Here is a 22,669-nt window from a genome sequence, read left to right on the forward strand (position 1 = left end):
GCTACAGGTGCCTGAATTACCACTTCAAGAGCTTGCCAAGGCATCTCTCCACGGCGCTGCAGGCACTTCCCTGTAAGCCAGACAAGGATAAACTGCTGCTGGGACACCTCAGCTGGCCATGGTCATTAGACAGGAGAAAGTTGTTCATCATCCTAGCTTCTTTCCTGCTCAGAATGTGGTACACAGGATAATGACTGGAGAAGTGCTATCAGAGGCTGCTGTGCCAGTCCTGTGGCCAGTGACCATGGGTGTTGGGCCAGGGAGACAAAGACAGCTTTGATACACTGAAAAAGTGCCTCTGAGACACAGGGATTCTCCAGCTACTCCAGAAGCAGTGCAGCTGCACACTTGTTTTCAAGGACCCTTATAATGAGTAATCCAAACCCTGATGAGAAAATTCACACCATTTAATGAGTTTGCTTAAGGTTCTAGTAAGAAAGCAGGAGGCAGACCACAGGTAGTTTTTACTGCAAGCACCTAGGTAAGATTTCTCTTTCCCTATCATTTTGCCTTTGGGCAAACCCAATCTTTTCCTCTGTTTAATCATCATCTTATTAGAGTCTTAACAGCTCAGTCACAGGAGGCAAAATTAATGGTACCAGGACAACATAGGTACCCTAAGGCTTACAAATGAAGGTGACTTTTTTGGTTGGGTAGTGATGCCTTTCATCTATGAGGTTGTCTATCCATGGGATTTCTGTCACTTTCATCACCCTGACTGCTTAAGTATAATCATGGCCAGTAAACAGATAATCTCTTCTTCCTTAGAAGTGTTCAGCAAAATCCAATGTGGATTATTAAATTTATGTCAATTATTAATTCATTATAATTGTATCTACTAAATAAACAAACAATCAAAGAAACCTCCAAATTAAAAAACAAACAAACAAGAAACCACAAATAAAACCCAAAACAAAACAAAAAAACCAACCAAAAAATCAGTAAGGTCAGAGGTCTCAAGAAATGCAGTAATTGTATGGTATTTTGCACTGATGCAATTTGCTGGTAAAATCAAATAAAGACAAAATTATTGTTCTGCTTCATCAAGCTAAAACCAACATCCTCTGAAAGTTCATCTGTCATATGTAATAACTTAGCTTGCTGAGAATGGCATTTCTCCTGGTAGGAATATGGCAATGATTTTGGGTGCTTACTGTTGCATTCAAGACTCAGAATCGTATTCTATGTAATCAATATATATCTATGATCAACAGACTAAGGCTAAGAGACACAAAACCTCTTACAGAACCAGAGAAAAACCTGAAGAGATCTTGAGGTGTCTGAAATCTCTTTTTGGGACTCTCATTCCCATCGACATCACTCAGCCCAAGAATTACCAAATGTCTGAGAAATACCTGTGAGTAACACCACTTATGAGAATTGTATCTTTCAGATCGGGACAGACACAACACACCCTACCCATAGCAGGCAAGATATAGAGGCAATACTGGACGGAATCAGCAGGAAAGCATTGCAGATAGTGGAAAGTACAATTTTTCCCTAGTTCCAACTGCCTATTTCCAGAAGTGCACATGCAGGCACACACACAAATATATAGGAACAAAATAACAAGAAAGAACTCTACTCTTACATGGAGGTTTAAGCCACTTCCCTTCACTTGCTTGAGAAAGCATCTGAGCAAAAATGTGGCCCTATGAGATGACCTGGATATAAAAAGGGCATGTGATATTCCAGAATTGAAAGCTCTTCTTCAGCAAAATACCACTGAGGCCTCCCAAGACAAATACTCCAGTGATTTTCAGGCCCAGGTGATTACAGGAATAGTCACAGAAAGAAAATTCTCTGCAGTAAGTACCACTAAAGCCATCTCTCTATATATACATTGACACAGTTTGAGCTCAAACAGTGAATAGTCAGTTCCTGAAGTGGTATGTGAGTTTTCAGCTGTGGGACTATTGCTGAATGTAACAGGAGTCATGCTGGTAAAATCCTATCAACGTTTCAAGGAAGGAGAATCCCTGCTAAGATGCACTTTTTTGTGCCTTAAAGCTCTTGTGAAAATTGTTGGATTGGCATGCTTCACATTCAGTGAATGCTTTTGTCCATAGACCCAATTCTGGAAGAGGAAGGCAAGTCTCACTCTACAAAGCCTCTTCAGTTCTGCATTTGGCATTACAGGATAGTCCATATGATGTGTTCATTCTTCCCTGACTCTTTCTGCTGAGGCTGATAACAGAAACATACATTACTGTCAGCTCTGGGTTACAGTGGGATATATCCACATGGGTTATCTAATAGACACTGAACAAGAACAATTTTCAGGCACTATTTTATTTCGCTTCACAAACCAGGAGTTCAGAACAGAAAAGCCCTTTAAACAGCTGACGTGTTCCTGATTTACCCAGCTAACCTGAGCTGGTCTACAGAGAATATATAGCCACAGCAGTCACAGCAGATTGTATGAATGTGCCAGGGCTGGCTTTCATGTTGGTAGTTTGAGAGATGGTACCAATGTAGTCATGGCAGGCTGGAATTCTCTGGAGGCCATTAACCTCAGGCATTTTAGCTTGTGCTGAGCTCTGTACCATCACAGTGTTGAGCAGTGCATGTCTGAGCAAATCACTTGAAAGCTAACTCAGATATGGCTACAGAACCCTCAGTGTTACCTCTGACTGGGTGCAGCCAGTCCCAGAGCTAAAGTCTTCCATGTGCAAGTGAAACTATGGAAATAAATCTAAAAAACAGTAAATCATAAATGTTACATTTGGAAAGTTCCCATTGGAACAACAAGCTTACGGTGCAAAGTTATTGAGAATTTATGTCAGCTTTGAGAATATTCGAATCAATCCTTTAATCTTTCGTATGTCCATCAAATTGTTTTTCTTTCTCTGAGCTTTCCACTAACCTTTCAAATTTCCAAGTCATGACAAGCACCTCTCAGCAAGGCATCCCTCTTTAAAATTTTCCTTCTTCCAATGCAACAGAGTCATGGATAGTATCTGGGCAAATGGAATTGTGTGCTTTTCTTCTGACATGAAAAGATCCAGACCCCGATTTCTTTTGTTATCATAAAACAGTGCTCACTGAAGTGGTTCTCAGCCTCTCTGGGAGCAAGTAGCAGAGATGCTCCTCACACCTGATCCTGAGAAACTGCTCAGTTGCTCTGCATTAATGAAGACAGAGCTCTTCACTGCTGATTGGCATGTGAACTGCATAATGTGTGCAGAGGCCTGGGACACTCCTGAATGTGCTTAAATAAAAGATGTTGTTACATCTGCAGTCGTGAAATCTGCACTCCAGCATAGGGTCAGACAAACTCCTTCGGGGTAATCTTATTATTAACAATGTTTTACAAAGCAAGGGTAGCCAACTCATCTAAGAAATTGCATGGAATCATAAGATATAAATATGTTCACTGAGAAGAGAAGGCAGGAGGGAAGATCTACTTAATGGCAAAAAAAAAAAGAGAAAAGTATTAATAATAATATTAAACTGTTATGAGCCTAGGTTTCTATTTTCAGTCAGAATGAACTGATTAGTTTTTCTTGGCATACCCATTTCAAAATATTTCTTTAAAAAGAAGCGTTAATTTGCTCATTTGCCTAAATATGCCTTACTTTGTTCTTTGTGATTCTGGTCTTGTATTGCAGAAATTAGTGGAAGCTCAGCTATAAACGTCCATAGCTACAGTCTCAAATACAGGGCTTAGACAATACCTATCTCTGTGGCCACAGAGAGGACTCAGAATCGATTTTAACTCCTTTCTTCTTCCTCTGAACCTCAGACATTCACTTTATTTCACAATTCTGCCAGCTTTTTGTCCATAATGTTCCTTGTTTTACTGTCTGAAGGCATATGCAGGACTTGAATTATAAAAACAGTTTGGGTGACTAATATTAGAGAGCAGACATTGATTTATGGCTGATATGGAATTATACAGCAAATGATACATGGGACACAGATGAACAATGGGATTTAGACAAATAGGATGGTTCAGCGATAGGGACAAATGACAACAGAAATGGTCAGGAGCTGCTGTAAATGTCAATCAGCAACAGGTCAGAGACACTGACCCAAACACCCACCACATTTTGCACCAACAAAATTAAATTTTCCTTTTATTTTTAAACCTCTCCCATTTTTTACCTCCTTACAATTCAACTCATTTCCATACAATCTGTGCAGAAGATTATTTTGGAATGTATTCCTCCATGGTGACTCTCATCTTCAATGCTTCCATCAGTTGGTCTGCTGCTTGTTTAATTCAGCCTCCTATCCCTCTCCTTCACATATCTCCTTTCCTTTTGAGAACCTCCTATCTGGTCTCTCACATCCTAAATACAAAAAAGGATCTGTGTTTTTACTGCAAGACACCCTTAAGGTACTTTTTGGGTTTCTTTCACAAGCTTTTTTTCTGTCATCAGTTCTTCTTATATGTAAAATGATTGGAAGAATGGGAGGGGAGTGAGAACTTTTGCCAGCCTAAAAAATAAGCATGTCATAAACTGACTGCATTAGCTTTTTATCAGTGCCAAACCTGCTCTTTGATGCAGGATGGTCACTGCATTGCTGTGAGGATCATCACATGGCTTTCACATAGGCTCAGAGCTCTGCTGACATAAACCATATTGCAGGGTCAGAGCATATGATCTTTTTTTGGCTTCCACCACTGACAGTCATGCTGAGCAGAAGTCTTCTACAAAGTCATCCAAATGAGACTATGACCACACTGAGGAACTTATGGACCTGAATTGTATCTATCCATAATTATGTTTAACTTTCATAGGTCAAATTTCTATTTTATTAAAAAACCAAGGAGTTAAAATCTGGTTTTAACAGATTGTGTGTGCTTTAACTCACACAAGACACACTTCAGAAGTGTGACAGAACCAAAACTCTCAGGGGTATGAAACCAAGGAATGCAAAATTATTCTCAAGAGTACAGAGCCAAAGAGCTGTAAAATTCTCCCAGATGCTTATTTTCAGATGTTTCCTATAACCAGACTGGCCAAAGGCTTTTAACACCTTAGACTGCTCTATCTGATGGGATATCACTGTCTGGAAAGAAAATTGCTGCAGTCTGAAACTCTTATGGGAAGTCAACACATCTTCATTTTTAGTTTAATATGAGAGAGAGTATGCACATGTGTTTATGCACAGGCAACAGGCAAATTCATAACTGGAAAAAAAAAAAGGAGTTTTTACATATGCTCCTACTCTGGCACCATGCACATAATTTGCATCTCTTCAACAACTGATTTAAATTGCAGTGTGAGAGTTTATAGCAGCATTCTGAGCAAGCTGTTCTGTTGTTTAATTTATTACTTAGGACTAATTCTTTATCAGACATAGTAAAGAGTGCAAGAAGGAATATCAATTCTGATAGTATAGTTTCATAGCCTGAGACACAGACATAAAAATAACACACATTGGGAATGTAGTCATTAGAGGCAGCCTAACATAATGAGTATTGATCTGGTGAATTTTAATCCTAGGTTTTCCCTGACTAATTATGTCAGTTTAAGGAAAGCATTTAGCCTTTGCTCAAGTACATTCCCCAAGTATTTCTCATTTCTCATACATTTCTCTAGTAGTTCCCTGAGTACAAAAGCAAGGGAGATAATCCATAGCTGTGTTCCTGGGATGGAGGAGGAATGAGTTTGTTCCTGCAGTGTGTATCAATTGAGTGCTGGTTACCATCCTTTAAGGGAGAGTGCCCACAATTCACCTAGTCACAGATGTGCCTAGATGCTTCTCGGCAGCCCTGGGCTTTGGCACAGAAAAGGCAGAGGTTATTAGCTTTTGGAGAAGAGCATCATTCTGCTGCTGTGCTTCCCTGGACAGCCCACGGTTTGCTATTGCCAAAAAATCTCAGCCCCACAGCAGGCAGAAGGAGTTGCAGTGGCTGATGCTCTGGTGCAGCATACCCAAGCCTTGTGGAGGAACCATGGGATCCATGGGCAGAACACAATGCTTCAGCACTTGCAGAGAGCAAATAATCTGCAGTGGGTTCTTTGTGCACCCTCTTTGTGCCTCTCAGCAGGACTGAGGTACCTCCTTCAGGATCCACTGCTCAGACCACTCTGCACCAGATAAACAATGTATACAACCTTACACAGAAAAATCAGTCAAGAATTTCAGTCTTTCCTTCTAAAACACAATCAGTTTTGTGGCCAATAACAAAATACTGAGAGATTTCATGCAGAAAGGGTCCTTTCTAAGAGCTTCTATGCCTGTCTCAGATTGAAGGGATGCTAACTTGCATCTCTCAGGCTACAAGGCTGTGGCTCTCTTGGAAAATGGAGTGGGATATCTCTCACTGTCTCTCATTCAGAGGAGGTGGGACTCATCCCAAAATGCAGCTATGGTCACTGCTAAAAATACTTCTGTCCTAGTGGTCGGGGCAATTATCAGGAAACATGAGAGAAGTGCTGCCTGTCAAACCTGTCCTTACAACATTTTCTGTAGCAGTCACATCAGCTGCCCCTAAGGTGCACTGGCTACAACAGGCACTTCTGTGCATCTCATCAAAGTGGTCAAGAGTAAAGGCTCTCCCTTCACAGACAGGCAGCTACATTGAAAGGTTGAAAAGTCATGTTCCCTTTGCATTTTTTCCCCTGGCTTAGTCAAGTTTGAATTCTTTGCTGTAAAATAGACCTCTCAGAATCATTTATAGTCCTTTTCAATCAATAGAGAACTCTTTAAGCTGAGGGAAAACTGGACCAAAAATCTTCTATGTATTGTAGAGGACGGCAGGCATCACAGAGACACCATTTTTTTGGGAGTGGCAGAGTGGCATGTTAAGTGATTACAGATCCACACTGAGAGGGAACTTTTTTCCTGTGGAATATAAGGCAGGCTCTGAGATACTTGGTCCGTATAGGGAAATGCAGGTGGAGCAGTGGCTCATCAGAGATGAATTTGGGTTAGGAGAGAGGTAGATGCTCGATAAAGCAGACTGGGACAGTCTTGTGCACAACTGAGAGCAAAACTGAGAGAATCTAAGGAACTTTAAAGTAAAACAGTAATGTACTGCCAGGTGTTACAATGAAGGTAGATCAGACATTTCTGGGCAGGGAGTGTGAGGTGTGTTTGTGGACTCATATTGCACCTACATCCTCTTTTATATGCTTTCTTCTTTTATTGACTCCTGAAGTACTAACATGCAGTTGAGGCATCAAGAGCAATCATTATGTCTTCATGCCCTGGCAATACTTGAGGATTTCTGGTAACTGGCACAGTTCAAATAAGATACTAAGCTGCTCATATTTAACCCTCACAAGTAACTGAATGCTTGGTGAATTACACTTCTCTCTGATGTACTGTAATGCTTAGATCTTGCACAGTTTTTGGTATCAAAGCCTTTATATTTCTGTAAATTTAGAATTTTAATAATGAACTTTGTGTTTATGACATTGGCAAGTCACTATTTATGCCTTATATTTATCACCTCTTTATTATGACATTGTGTACCCTTCATCTCAGAGTTCTGCCAGATCCTGTATCATCCTCTCTGTATCATTTAGGGGGAGCTCCTCTGTGCAGACTTAAAATCACACATTTCTGTGAAAGATTTTGAAATGCCTATTTGGAAGCTGAAATGCCAAACATACAGCTTCTGACAACCTAATCAGAGATTTATATGTACCCACAGCCCATGGCCAAACAGCCAAGAACCCCTCAGCACACACAGAGGGAGGGGGGCAGTAATGCAGAAGAATGGGATTTTGAACGGGCAAGGATCTGCAGGAGGAAGAGACTTCCCCTGAAGTCTGTGGTGCTCTCACAGAAACACTTCACCGCTCTGGAGAGTGAAGAGGAAAGACCTGTCAGATCAGGAGTATCACCGGAGCTGAGTCAGGCAGCCCCATCTGCTCCCTGTGCAACAACCTGTGCAGCTGAGGAAAGCTGACAGCAGTGGGTGACTCCTCTGTGAGGTATGGAGGGAGGAACCTGTGTGTTCCCAAGAGATGTGAGCTGCTCACCCTTGTAGAGCCACTACTGCCTGCTGCTGCTGCTTCCTGTGGGCTCCAGTGATACAACCAGAAGCAGCCTGAGGAGTACCAGGAAAGATTACAGAGCCCTGAGCATGGTGATAAGGGACTCTGGAGGGCAGGAAGCTCTTTCATCAATCCTGCTAGAGCTGCAGGCAACAGCTCAATGTCCAAATCCAACAGCTCATGTCAGTATTGGGACTGGTGCTGCTTAACATCTTTATCAGTGACATGGACAGTGAGACTGAGAGCACCCTCAGCAAGTGTTGTCATGACACTCAGCTCTGTGGTGTGGTGGACACGCTAGAAGGAAGGGATGCCATCCAGAGGGTCCTTGAGAGGTGGGTCTGTGTGAACCTCATGAAGTTAAAAAAGGCCAAGTGCAAGGTCCTTTACGTGGGGCAATGCCAAGCACCAGAACAGGCTGGGCAGGGAATGGATTGAAAACAGCCCTGAGGAGAAAGACCTGGACATGACCCAGCCCAGAAACCAGCCCTGTCCTGGACTGCATGAAAAGCAGCATGGGCAGCAGAGAGAGAGAGAGGACTGTCCTCCTTTACTCCACTCTCATAAGACCCCAGCTGGAATACTACATCCAGCTCTGGCACCCTCAGCACAGGAAAGATGTGGATTTGTTGGAACTGGTCCAAAGAAGGGCCACAAAAATCTTCAGAGTTATGGAGCACCTCTTCTATGAGGACAGACTGAGAGAGATGGGCTTGTTCATCCTGGAGAAGAGAAGGCTCTGGGGAGATGTCTCTGGAGAGAGCAGCCTTCCAGCCTACCTAAAGTCAGTCTAAAAGAAAGATGGAGAGGGACATTTTACAAGAACATGTAGTGACAAGAGATAATGTCTTTAAACTGACAGTAGGTTTATATTAGATATTAGAAAGAAATTCTTTTCTGTGAGGGTGCTGAGACACCGGAAGAGGTTGCCCAGAGAAGTTGTGGATAACCAATGCCTGGATGTTCTCAAGGCCAGGTTGGATGGAGCTCTGAGTAATCTGGTTGAGAGAAAAGTGTCCCTTCCTGTGGCAGGGGGTTAGAAATAGATGATCTTTAGGGTCCCTTCCAACCCAAACTATTCTATGATTCTACAGAAATCTATGAAGGAAAAAATAAGGTAATGAATCTGTTTAATAAAACTGCATATTTCTCTTTTATGAATTAATATTTCTACTAACTGTGTAAAATAGATTTGCAGAGTATAAATCAATATACTCATAGTAAATTTAATGTATATGTTTTTATATGTTCTAAGTATAAACTGCATGCTTTCTAAAAGAGCCAAAACACGACAAGATCCTTAATAAGTGACCCAAGGGATTTGGCTTCAACTGAATTGAAAATTTAAGTATTAACCTGACACTGGATGTGATAAAAAACATTACATTTAAATCAGAATATGATCAAAACAATAGCATCTCCTTCATTGATATCAAAGGTCTTTGGCTATGCTTTGAAACTTGTTTTTCATAAATCCCCTTTGCAGTTTATGCAGCAGCAGAACAATATTCCATGACAACGGCCAAATCCATTGATATCTCTTAATTAAATAATTTGTTCTGGATAAAGGCAACACACCAATACAATATGGATCACTGTGGCTAAACATTTATATATAAAAGAAGAGCAGGACAGATCCTCAGCTTGGGTACCAGGCAGCACTGGTTAGCTTGTGCTTTACACTGCTGCGTGCTCACAGCCTTTCTGGCTTGCCTTGGAAGCAGCTGGCTGCAGGAAGCTCAGACAGAGATCCAGGGAATGAGCAAACAGCCAAGCAGCATAGATAATCAGGAGTGCCTTGAGCTTGCTGTCTGGCCCCATTTGTCTAGTAGCCTAGACATCACCTAAGTAGCCATGCAACTCACCCAGCCTATCCAAGTTCTGAGAAAGAATGTGAAATCAAAGTAAGAGAAGAATTGCAAGGTCCATAACCCTTATTTTTTCCCCCTAGCAGTTATAAAAGAAACACAATTAAAAGGATCCTTCTGCCTGAAAATGTGCATACCTAGGGCAGAGACTGAGCATCATTTCCTTAGCTTCATTTTTGCAGTTGAAGAAAAATAAACCAAAACCAAATAAACCTCATATCCTGAGGGTAAGTATCCTCATGCAGCATCTTACTGTGCAATGAGAAGTGTGCACGCAGCTTTATCTGAAAACAGTGTAAAGTTTAAATGTGTTTCGAGACAGAAAATAAAACAGAAGTTTACCTTCCTGATAATATATGCTTGGACATCTCAAGCAACTATATTTAGTAGTGCAGTGGTCTGATGAGTGCAGATCTAAAAACAAGCCTCGTAGTCTCCCTTCTCCTATAATGAATCTTCATCCCATGCCCTGAAACTTGAATGCACCAATAATGTGCCCTTTCTTACTACATGCTGCTCTGCCTGAATGGGATTTGAGTCTCCATTGGACTTGGCCCTTTGTGAAAAGTAGCCCAGTACAGGATATTCACCACATCTGACTTCATGGCCAGTAATTATTACCAACTGAAGTGGGAAGGCTGTTAATGACTAGAGAACAAATTGCTACAGTCCCTCAGCTTACCTTTGCTATGCTTTTCAACTTTTGTATGCCTAGATTAAGGTCAACTTTTGCAGACAGATCCTCTTAACACATGCATAGAAGCTGCTTTTATTTATTAAGCTTCATGCCATTAATTTCACCCTTACATGTAATTCAGTGTTTTCCATTCATGTTTTCCAAGCATTTCATTATTGGTCAACTCAGGAGCCAAATAAGTAAGCAATGGGTTTGCACATATGGGAAAACCTGATCCTTGCTGCCAAGAAGTTAAAGTGCATAAGCCATTTCCTGTAACAGTTGTCAGGCTAATTTTTAGTAAATTACTTAGTCCATGTGTTTATTATTCAGATATAAACCCACGGACTCACCATGAAAATGGCATTACACTGCTGTAATCACAGACTAATCTTCTACAACTGTGGCCCTACACCCCCAAACTGCATCACTAACCAAACAGCAGCTTTTCAGCAAGTTAATTCACATTGTACTGCACCATCCAGTGATGAGGGTAACATTAATAGGCACTGTTGCTGCACACCTCCAGGTAATTCTATAATGATCAGAATACTCTTTAGTAAATAATGATTCAATTGGAAAGACTGAATTTCAAACATAGAATGAAATTCAATACAAAGAAAATCACTATCATCTTCATTGCAAATGTTTTCCATACCTGAAAATAACACACTTCTGCAGTTCTTGGTGACCAACTCCCCTGCTCTCTACCCAGTGCACGACAGCCAGCCTGTTACTTAAAGTATTTGGCATAAGGGACAAAGCAGTGCCTATAGATAATGGGGTTTTTTCCATCTGATAATTTCTAGATTACATTTAGATTTTAAGTGGTGTTAGATGATGAAAGTGCTAAAAAGTCAAAATAATTTAGTAACCTGTGAAGATCCAACACCTGCTAGGAAATGTCAAATTCAAGTTGGCTTTCCATTAGCCCCACACGTCCTGTTGTGATTCAGTTTTAGATTGAGCCCTTGTATCATGGCATTACATGCAGTGCTCTTGAGCCTGAGCTGAAGGTACACTAAGCTGAGGTACTACTTCACCATCCCTGGTTTTAGCAATGAGAAAGCACATTCTTGGCTAGTTTCATAACACAGATGCCCTACACTGTTATTTCTCCTTTTTATTTCACTTTGAAAGCAAAGTGAGCACTGGAGAAAGTAAGACATTGCTTCTCTTGGGTTTTACCATAAAAAAATAGAAAATTCATATTAATAAAGTAAAAATGCATCTTGCAAGCCTCACCTTTTACTATTTTACAGAAACCATGCTCAACTGATGCTATAATTGAAGAAGAAACTGCAAGTCAACTCACAGGACCATGAGCATACATTTGCCTCCAACAGAAAGACTCTCGGGGACTTCAGTTAGCACTAGATTGGAGTCTTCATATTTACATTTAAAAGTATTCCCCTCTGTGTCCTTATACAAATTATTAGCCTATTCAAATTCAATGAAAGATAAGTGGAAGATTAAAAAGTATGCATTAAATATCTGACAGAGAGTGATTAAAGTAGGGCAATTCTGAAAGCTGTCACTCTGGCACATCCTCCTGGCTTTTCATCAGGGGGATCCCCTCTTAGTTTCTGGCTATTTTGTATCCAACCACTTGGTGAATCAAAAAGAAAAAGAAATATGTTCCTCTGTGTTCAAATTATTGTATTGGACAGAACAATACAAAAGAGAAAATATCTTTCATTATACAGTACTTCTGGGGAGAAAACAAACACACAAAAAAAATCACAACCAAAAAAATCCTGTTGTTGATGTCTAAGTGTTTATATATTCATCTGTTGCTCTTCCACTATCTTCCTAAATTTTTTAATTTGCAAGAACAAGTTAGGAAAAAGCAGTTACCAGTGATGAAATGCTTTATCTGGATAAAACACCTTGTTCCAGTAAGTAGCATTTTCCTCTCTCATTAGAGTGCACAGCCTTTATTTCAAAAATTAATCAAATAGCTGCTGTTTTCCAGTAATTCAAACTAGTAATAAAAGTATATTTAATTACTGTAAAATCAGTGGCATAAGATAAATGCATGCATTTCCATGAAATCAGACTTTTCTGACACTTTAAAATGCCTGTAGTGGACTGAGAAAAAGCTATGTAACTGGTCTAAAGCAGAAAAAGCTAGACAAATGCATTAGTAGAATCAGAGAATCACAGAATAAACTGAGTTGGAAGAGACCATCAAGATCATCAAGCCCAACTCCTGTCTCTGCGCAGGACACCCCAAGAGTCACACCACGTGCCTGAGAGCATTGTCCAAATGCTGCTTGAGCTCTCTCAGGCTCAGTGCTGTGACCTCTAACTTCCCTGGGAGCTGTTCCAGTGCCCAGCCACCCTCTGGGTGAAGAACCTTTTCCTGATATCCAATCTAATCCTCCCATGACACAACTTCAGGCCATTCCCTCAGGTCCTGTCACTGGTCACCACAAAGAAGAGATCAGTGTTTGCTCCTGCTGAGGATGTTGAAGACCACAATGATGTTTCCCCTCAGTCTCCTCCAGGCTGAACAGACCAAGTGACCTCAGCTGCTCCTCATAAAGCTTCCCCTCAGAACTCTGCAAGGAGAGTCTGAATAGCAATACAACTGTCTTGACTCACAATGTCTTTTCTGAAACATAGTGAACAAATATTACCTCCAGACTAAAACCAAAGCCAGATGGAAAATCCTTAGTTTAAACCATTGCTTCAGTAGCCTCTTTTATGATAAAAAGTTCTTTCCCTAAAATGTGAAAATTGTTATTAATCAGGTACTGATTCTGCATTTCAAAATTCTTCCATTTTTATGATTTAGAATATCAGTGCTGTACAATAGGCTTTGCCCCCAAAATTACATCAAACATATTTATGAATGTTAAAAACCAAAGCAATTTATTATGAGCACAGAAAAGACTCAGTAAACAAAAATTCTTTATCATAATAACTGCAAGCAAAATAAATTTATTTTTACTCCTTTGCAGCTGTCCTTATTCTTTAAAAGAAAGAAATACGCAATATAGAACAATAAGTGTTTTCAATTTTTTTGAAACTTTAATGAGACTTGGGTAACTAGAATATGGTTGACTAATAGGTTATCAGCTGACAAGGTTTTGACTGGTGATGTGAAGTTCAGAACTGTATGACTTAGCTTTCTAATTCTAAACTCCAAGGTCCAAAATACCACTCAAATGAACATAGCAAAGAACAAGAACTTTCAGGCCTCTCTCCAGAAGACTGAGAGCTCTAGGAGAGCTCACAGACACAAAATTATGGGAAAGCATTGAAGATCTGTTTATCAGTTCAGACTGCTGCAAAGTACCATCCTGCTCTGGAGTGTGAATTAATAATAAAAATCAAAACCCAAAAAATGGCAGATGCTTTGCCAGTTAGGGTTCATAGGCGTCAACAGGCAGGAACTTCACTTTGGGAATGCAAACAAAATACAGGGCTCAGAGGGAAGAAGTGTCTGGCAAAGGGATCAGTGTGCACCATCCAACAGAGTGCACACCAAACCTGCTGTGCACACCACACCTGCTCTACACACTTGAGTATCAGGGGAGCAAAGCTATGCTTTTCATTAAATGGTTGTAGACACATACTGGCGAGCAGTAGAGAGCTGTCTCTAAGTCATGTATGTACAAGGGACTGTTGCTATTACTGCTTTTTGTCTGAGCTACAAGACATGAAGATTTTTTAGTGTTCCTCCCATTTAAAGAGCAGAAATAAGTTCTTAAGGATTGATATTGTGCTCAATTCAGGCAATTTCTGCCTTCATCTATATTCTCTAAAATGTCTCTGATACTCATGCAAACACGCAGAATGAATGTGAGACACTAATGCAATATTATTTACTATAAGCTGATATGGACACCAGTTCAGGAACTCAATAAGTACTTTGAAAAATACTCTGAAATTAAGACTTTCGACTTCACTGACTTGGTTTTTTTAACTTGCCAGCTTTCAAACCCCTAGATCTGAAATCCATACTAGTTTGCTCCTCACTCAGACATAGGAAGCAGTCAAAAAGGGCACTTTGTTCTGAATCTTGTAATTTGCACATGTGGAACAGAGAGAAGAAACTGATCTTTGATCTAAATTTAATTAAACACTTTTCTCATTGACATGTGAGCTTCTCCTCTCGTTACAGTTCATTCACTGGCTAAGAAATTATTATTTTTCCAGTCATTATCAACTCTCACAGCACTGCTAAAAAAGCTTAATATGGGAAAAAATGCATTCTAGTGACCAAAGCTAATAGATATGAGTTGCAAATGTACATTGGCATGAGATTTGTTTAGGGAGAAAGCATTTTATCAAAGTAAAACCATATTCTGAGCTTTAAATTGGCGCAGAGGAGATGATTTTGGTGGAATTATAGGACACTCCCAAAATTATAAATATTGGCAATGAAAACTCCTCTCTCAACTCCTTTCATAGAAAGCCACAAGATATTCTGTACTCTCTTCTACAGGGATTTACTGGACTACAGCAAGGAAAACTTGCTTTGAGTAATAATGTTTGCAAAAGAAGCTTCCAGTACACAGCCTTCTTTGTGCTGGGATGGTGGTGATGATGTTCCACAATTCAGCCCAAATTCTGGGAAAAAAGGGGATGTCAAGGAAGTGCCAAACAGAATACAACTTCTATGTTTTACAGGGATCCTGAGACATTGGTTTTTATCCTTCATTCAGCATTTGCAGGATAAAATCTTCTGTGCAGTTTCCTTGAGTTCCATCTCCCTACCTTGGGGAAGAAGCTGTTACTTTCCTCAAGTTGAAAGAAAACATAGATTTTTTTTCTTCAGACACTGCCATAAAGAAGACATTAGCTCAGCATGGATGTTTTAATGATATTGTCTTTGTGGCTTAAAAATTTTGGGAACAAGTCATCTCATTTGCTTTTAGCCTGAAGCCCATAATTATATTTACTACATTAAATCAGTGAGGTCTTCAGAAGCATTTTCTAACAGCTGAACATTACTGTCATGTCAAAAGAGGGTTTTCAAGCTCTGGACCCTTACTACCTACACTGCTCTCCAAGTCCACCCCATGGATCAACTCTTGTCCATGGCACTATAACACTGGAAAAGTGAAGTTAATGAAAACATAATCTAAATCCAGAGGTTAAAAAGCCCTCAAAACCTACAATTTGTCCCAGACTTTATCAATTAATTAATTAGAAATCTTAGAAAACTTACCTTTAAAATTTGGTCTGATTCTAGCATCATACCCCGATGTCCTTCCCATCAATTTGTCCAAAAAATCTGAAGGAGACAGGGTCTGTGAGGGGGATTTTCCAGATCTTGAATCATGTTCTTTACAGAAAGTCGTCCTAAATAAATTATTAGCCACCATTAGCTAATATTTAGCTTGTATTGTATTCAAGTCATGGAGAAATTAGAGCACTAAATACAATTGTCTTAATTCATTGAAGGTAGAAATTATTTTTAAAGAGCAACATCTGAAAAACTTTATTCTAGAAATAAAGATGAGTTTCAGGTATCATGCATGAACACAATTTTCTATTCAGAAAAAAAACCTTAGCTTTAAAAATAAATTCATTACAGTTTTAAGACTTTAGAAGATTCAATTTGCTCTTCACCTTAACATGCAGATCCATCTTAGAGTGACTTTCATATCCTGTTTTATATCATTATTTTAATTGCATGGATGCTGTTAAAATGTTGTGTTAACACTGGTTTAAGGTGGTCGTAAACTTCCAAACAACAGCCAGCAACACTGAAAAATACCCGGTTTGTTAATGTTGGGAAAGATACAGATGGGGAAAAAAAGTGTTTCTTTACAGATGCTACCCAAAAAATACTTAAATCATGTTAGTGAGTGTCTGGATTCTTTCCCAACATGGCAAAAAGGGTTCCGGATCAGTCGCAACTGATCTTTGGGGGGTTTCACCTCCACTCGATGAGCATTGAGTAATAAAATTTATTATCACCAGCTGGTATTTATATGCAAGTACTTTGAACACGGCTGTTTTAAAGATTTAAGAGCAAACTTCTGGTACCATATCATGTGTGTAAAATGCTGTGTGCATAGCATATTACACATTGCAAGCACATTATATATTGCAGAGAAAGACAGTTTAGGTGTTCCCCATGGCTGTTCCCCAGGGAGAAAGAAACTAGAACGAAAATGGTCATATTTGGTGAGCAGAGGCACAGATTTAATAATAAAGCACTTTCTTGATTCCTGATTGGTTCTAAATAACCAATTTCATTGTGTCTGTTTCCACTTTATCTTTGAGCTCAATTAAAAGTAATTCTGACTCTTTAACTACTCTCTGTTTAAATATTTGCCCAAAGGGAACCTCTCGGTTTCTAGGAGTGTTTCATGAGGTATTTTCATGCATCTACACGCAAGTATAAAAAAAATCAGATATACAGGTGATCCTCTGAAATGAGAAGTAAATGTCAAATCCTTTCTCTCTCTACGGAAGCACCAGAATTGCTAAAAGGCAAGGTGATAGTAAATTCTCGTGGTGTGATTCCACACATTTTCTCAGGTTCCATTTATAGGAGGCGGTTGCTTCTTTTTGCTTTTGTCAATGACAGGGCACCATTACAAATATCTTTAATATTTAATACACAGTAGATTTTATGTCCGACTTAAATAATAAAATAATTCAATTGAGAATATAAAAACTGGAAAATTAATCTAGCACACATATAATGGATATTCCTAGACAAATTACTTCTGCTTGCATTCAGAGCCCACTAGTTATAAGGGGTGTTGTGGACCCAGGCTCACAAATCTAAACACTGTTTCACTCTGTCACTATAAGTATGCCTCATTACTTTAGAAAGAGAATTTTACGTGTAGGTGCATCTGTACGTGCAGATACACAGCAGCATACAGTACAATAATGAATCTCATCTAAAATGTTATTCCGGTTATTGAGACAGACTTGTTTGCTTACTACTACCAAAAGTGAAAAGCTGAAGCAAAAGCTCATGAAACATTAGAAAAAAACCCTCAGAAGCACTGGTACTTTCAGTGAACACAATTTCAGTCTGAGCCAGGGTTTTCCTAAAATCAGAGGGTTGGTTCTCTAATTTCAAATAACTACATCCCTGACAAAACTGGTACAATCATTTCCAAAGATTGAAGAGGAGGGAACCAAAGCAACTTCCTAAACAAGCTCTGCTGGGAGAAGAGAATTTGCATTTTGGAAGAAAAGCCGAAGAAAATGTTCTTAGCTATACTGATATACAGTGAAAAAAACCCACATCTTTGCATCAGAAAATGGAAAATAGATCACCCAAACTTGAGATTATTATTTTTTGTGTTTGTTACCAAGCAACGAGTCTCTGAGTGTAAAAGGGATAGTCTATATAGCATGAACACAAAACAGTCTCAAATACAGAAAACAAACTAGGTTATTGTGACGTAGTATCTTTATAGTTATGATTCCCACAACCTTTTGACAAATATTATTACAGAGTGGTATCACCTACCTGAAGTGGTTTGTCTCTAAGAAAAATGCAAACAAGGTTGTCAAAATTTTCACTAGCTGCCGGTTCATTCCTCCTGCTTTCTGTGATGATTTGGAAATATCCCAGAAACGATTCCAGAGAGATGCAGGGAAAAAGTAAGCTGCTGCTGCCTAGATTCCCAAATTCAGCAATAATTTAATTTTCTTGACAATCAGGAAGAGAAGGTCTGGATCTCTACAAAGTGGGGGTAAAAGAGAAGTGCCAGTCCTTGGAATCATGGTCAGGTCAAGCCTAGGCTCATCTCCAGCAGTCAGCACAAAAGAGATAAGGCATCAGACACAGCCGTTCCCCCGACTTGCTTTTGGTGATGGAGGGGGAAAAAAAGCAAATAAAAAGAATAAAAGAAATGGAAAGAAAGGGAGGAAGAAAAAGAAAAGAGAAGAAGAGAAAACCCAACTATGCGAGGAGCATCAGGCAAAAGGGAACAGCGCTGAGAGCAGTTCTGCTGTCGGTATGTTTTATTCCCCTTTCGCTTTGAAAATTAGTATTTATGAACGGTGGTGGGGCTACTGGGTGGCTCTGCTTTTCCCCTCTTTGGGTAGGGAAGCGTCGGCGTTGCCGGGGAGGGTGGGAAGGAGGGAGGGAGGGAAGGAGGGTGTGAGGGAGGGGGGCTGTAGGGACGGAGGGAGCGGGGCCGCGGGGAGCCCCGGCGCTGTGCTGGAATGGGGCGGCGGGAGCGCACGGATTCAGCGCTCGGACAGCTCCGCGCCCGCGCTGCGCATGCGGAGGGGGGGCGGTGTGCTGGCCCGGGGGCGTGCGCGGGTGCGGGGGCGTGTGCGGGGATGTCGCGGCGGCGGGCGGGGACCTGCGAGCCGGGGTGTCTGCGGGCGGTGCGGGGGCTGCTGGGGGTGCTGCCGTGCGGGCGGGGTCTGCGATGGCGGGGGGCTGCGTGTGTGTGTGTATCTGTGTGTGTGTGTGTGTCTGTGTGTATCAGCGCGGCGCGCTCTCCAGCGCGGCAGTCGCGCGTGGGGTGCGGAGTGCCGCTGAGCGGGGCGGCTGCGGTGCGCGCTCCCGCCGCTGGGGGCGCTGGCGCGCCGCGGGCACTGCCCTGGCTGGGGGGAGCTGCGGCCGCTCGCTGACCGCGGGGATAGCGCGGAGATGATAACGCGGGGATAACGCGGAGATGATAACGCGGAGATAACGCGGAGATAACGCGGAGATGATAACGCGGGGATAGCGCGGAGATAACGCGGAGATAACGCGGAGATGATAACGCGGGGATAGCGCGCACTCGCACCTTCCGCCCGCCCCGGGAACAGACGGCTGGGACGGGACCTCATCCCCGGGTGTGAATATCTAAAGGGGGGCTGTGGAGAAGAGGGTGCCAGGTGCTTGTCGGAGGTGCCAGCCGCCAGGAGGAGCGGCACCCGGCAGAAGCTGATGCACAAGGAGTTCCACCCGAACATGAAGAACTTCACTGTGCGAGTGAGCACACGCTGGCACAGACTGCCGTGAGAGGGTGTGGAGTCTCCCTCACTGGAGATAATCCAGAACCATCTGGACACAAACCTGTGCCATGTGCTCTGGGATGACCCTGCTTAAATAGGGAAGTTGGACCAGGTGACCCACCATGGTCCCTTTCCGTGTGACCCATTCTGTGATTCTGTGATGGGTCTGGAGGAGGATGATCTCTGCAACAGGAGATTGCCTCTCTCATGGGAGCTACTCCATAAAGACCCAAGTGAGTGTGAGAAGGAGCAGTAAAGAGCTGTCTGAGGGGAGTTTGAGGAGAAACCAAAGGGGGAAGATTGCATTTCCAGTTGGTTTAATTTCTCCATGGCATAGAGAAGACGATTCAGCAGCTTACTGGGGCATGTTGCTATCTCCCGACCTGACACATGGGAAGGAGATCCTTCTCTTTTTATATGTGGGATGATGAGGCGGAGGATGTAATTACCTGAGACTCCACAGGTGCCAGAGTAGGTGTGAGGCACAGCTTTGCCATTCTCCACAGTGACAGTCCTATGTCCTTCCTGCAACAGTTCCCACAATTGTAATTGCTCAGTTGGAGGCCCTCATGTTAAACCCAAGCTGTCACTGAGGAGTCATGTGGTTCAAGGGGAAGAAAATAATAATTTGTCCCTCTGAAACACAGATGGTGGCCAATAGAAGTTCTGCTCAATACAATACAACCCTTAAAGCATTTTGATAACGTGGTTTTAAATAGGGAGTTGAGGACTCTCATCTTGCCACATTCAGGGAATATAAAATGCTTTCTCCTCTACTATTACCACATTTTGTCCTCGCTACCACCACTGGCTAGTGTCTGATTCTGTGTAGTCTGCTTCATCCTGAGAAGAAGCTGGATGCTTCCCCACCAGTTCAGTTTGTTCTTATTGAAAAAGCCTAAATGCTATGAAAATCAGAATAAAATCTATTTTAACAATAGGGAAATCAATTCCTGCAAAGAAGCGGGGATTTTTACCCATCCTGCACTCCCAAAATAAATGAACTATTGTTCTTCAGTTTTAGGTTCAGCTGTTGTCCTGGGGTGAGGGTAATGCTGTATATTCCCATATCGTTGTTTGTATGCTCAGAAATGTGGTCCTGCAGCTTTAACTGCATTCAGCCAATGGGAGGAGAGCGGGTTGTTTAAAACCCTTCCCCAAGCCTCTCTGCAGGGGAAGTGAGGTGGAGGAAAAGCCACTTCTGTGAGTTTTTCCCTGGGGTGCCTCTTTGTTATCTTCCTTTTTGGACCCTTTTCTCCAATTCGTTTTTCTCGCCAAGAAAACCCAAGGAGCCCCAGAGCACGGCAGACAAGAATCCTCCAGGGAACTACTGGAGCAACTCCACCCAGCCCCCGGAGAGGGGAAACTACACCTGAGATAAGGACACTAAAGCTTACCAGCTGTTAACTCAGGTTTAATGACTCCTTTTCCCCTGTTGTCCCCTTCCCCTGTGCCTTGCAGGGCACTCTGTGTGTTTTATTAAATAAATAGGTTGGTTTTTTTCACTTTCATTTAAGAAATTCTATTGTGAGTGGGGGGAGGGGGTACCAAAGCCCTAGGCTTTCGGGGAGGCATTTGTTTGGAGCGCTCTCCACCTAGAGAAGTTTGTCTCTAATCCGAGACAATATTTGGCACTCAACATACAGGGGCTTGACAACTTGGTGCCCACCTTTTGTGGGGTTAGAGAAAGTGAAAAAAGAAAACCTAATAATTTCATTCTGGTTTTGAATGCTTTGTATTGGATTACAGCTATCAATAGTCACCATGTTGTTTGATGGGAGGTTGTTTGATGTGATATTGTCTGTTTGGCACATAGGCCTCTTTTCCTACCAACAGGAAGGGACGATGTTGTCCCTAATGTATAATTTTCACAGATCAGGGACACAACTCCAGCTTGTTATAGTAATGTGTGTGATACTGACTATCTGTAAAAAAGTATTGGAAACAGTTAAAAATGTACATGCTGTGTTGCTGTCCTCTCCTAGTTTTAGTAGCATCTTTTGGGGTTTTGTTTGTAATATTACCCAACCTCCTAGAGGAATAGAGGATGAAGCTTCCTGGCTCCTCACCTATTTCTTTCCCTGTAAATCTGGCATATCACCTTTTGAGAACGTTCAGTTTCCCCTGGATGTTAAAGAGACCATTAACTTGGTAGTACAGGTGCTTTACCTGGTAGGTTCCATGTATATGATGTTCAACTTTTCCAGAATGAGGGCTGAGAAATCCAGAGAGGCTGAGCAGGAGCAGACACCTGATCCAGATGTGGAAAAATTTGAATGGTGTGGAGTGTGGGAGGACATAGGTAAAACTTTAAAGAAATTCTCTGACCCAATAGACTGGGAATTTCCCCCTGGACAAATCCCAAGACCAGCTGAGGTGGGGAAGTATCTGAAAGAGAAGTGCAGAGACAACTGCAGTGCAATATGTTGGGCCCTGGCATATGCTTATTGTACACTGTCAGATACTATAGAACAGGATGAGACTGTGTGTTATATGGCAAGGAAGCTCCGAGAGCATGCAGATGCTGTGCATGGCCCAATGAATGCAAGAATCTCAGCTGTGGAAACACATCTGCAGAATCTAGAAGATAAGATAGAGGAAAATCATGAGAAACTCAGTAAAGAAATTAAAGACAGCCTTCTCCAGATCTCAGCAGTACAGATCAGAGGTTCTGTTACCCCATGCAGATGCTCCTCAGCTATGAGAACTGGATATATCCCTCAACGTGAGTTGTGGTATTTCCTGTGTGAAAGTGGAGACAACATGAACAGGTGGAATGGACAACCCACTACTGTCCTGGCATGACAAGTGTGTGAATTGAAGGAGGACAAGACTCAGAGAGGGAACTCCACCAGAAGGGAAGTAGCTCCAGTCAACATGTGCGATCCCCTCAAAGGAACCTCTAATACGCATGCCCACAATGGTTAGAGGGGCCCTGCCTTTAGCCAGGTAGAGGCCAGGGAAAACTGTATTTTTTGGACAGTGGGGATTCAGTGGCCTGGCACATCAGACCCACAAGAATAGGCTTTAGTTGACACTGGTGCACAGTGCACAATAATCCCATCGTGACATGTGGGGCCAGAACCTGTTTCTATTTCTGGCGTGACAGGAGGATCACAGGACCTGACCCTGGTAAAAGCTGAAGTGAGCCTGACTGGAAAAGAGTGAAAAAAACATTCCACTGTGACTGGCCCAGAGGCCCCATGTATTCTGTGTATAGA

The 22,669-nt window shown here is 41.7% G+C and overlaps 1 protein-coding gene across 8 annotated transcripts in view; it reads right to left on the minus strand.

Moving 5' to 3' along the window:
• The window catches only part of GLRA2 (glycine receptor alpha 2), a 121,629-nt gene extending 102,907 nt beyond the window's left edge, over positions 1-18,722 (minus strand). For 2 of the 8 annotated variants that reach the window (XM_085051831.1, XM_085051815.1), the window contains exons 1-2: positions 17,962-18,721; positions 15,688-15,753 (exon numbers count right to left, since the gene is read on the minus strand). In XM_085051831.1, the coding sequence (XP_084907957.1) occupies positions 15,688-15,717 (30 nt within the window). In that variant the 5' untranslated portion in view covers positions 15,718-15,753; positions 17,962-18,721. Of the gene's footprint in view, positions 1-15,687; positions 15,822-17,961 lie in introns of those variants that run through there. The other 6 variants (XM_085051821.1, XM_085051779.1, XM_085051788.1 and 3 more) reach the window with 5 other exon arrangements.
• Positions 18,723-22,669: the final 3,947 nt, after the last annotated feature.

The sequence above is a fragment of the Lichenostomus cassidix genome, chromosome 1 (genome assembly GCF_008360975.1).
Source record: "Lichenostomus cassidix isolate B80296 chromosome 1, HeHo_3.0, whole genome shotgun sequence".
NCBI lineage: Eukaryota > Metazoa > Chordata > Aves > Passeriformes > Meliphagidae > Lichenostomus > Lichenostomus cassidix.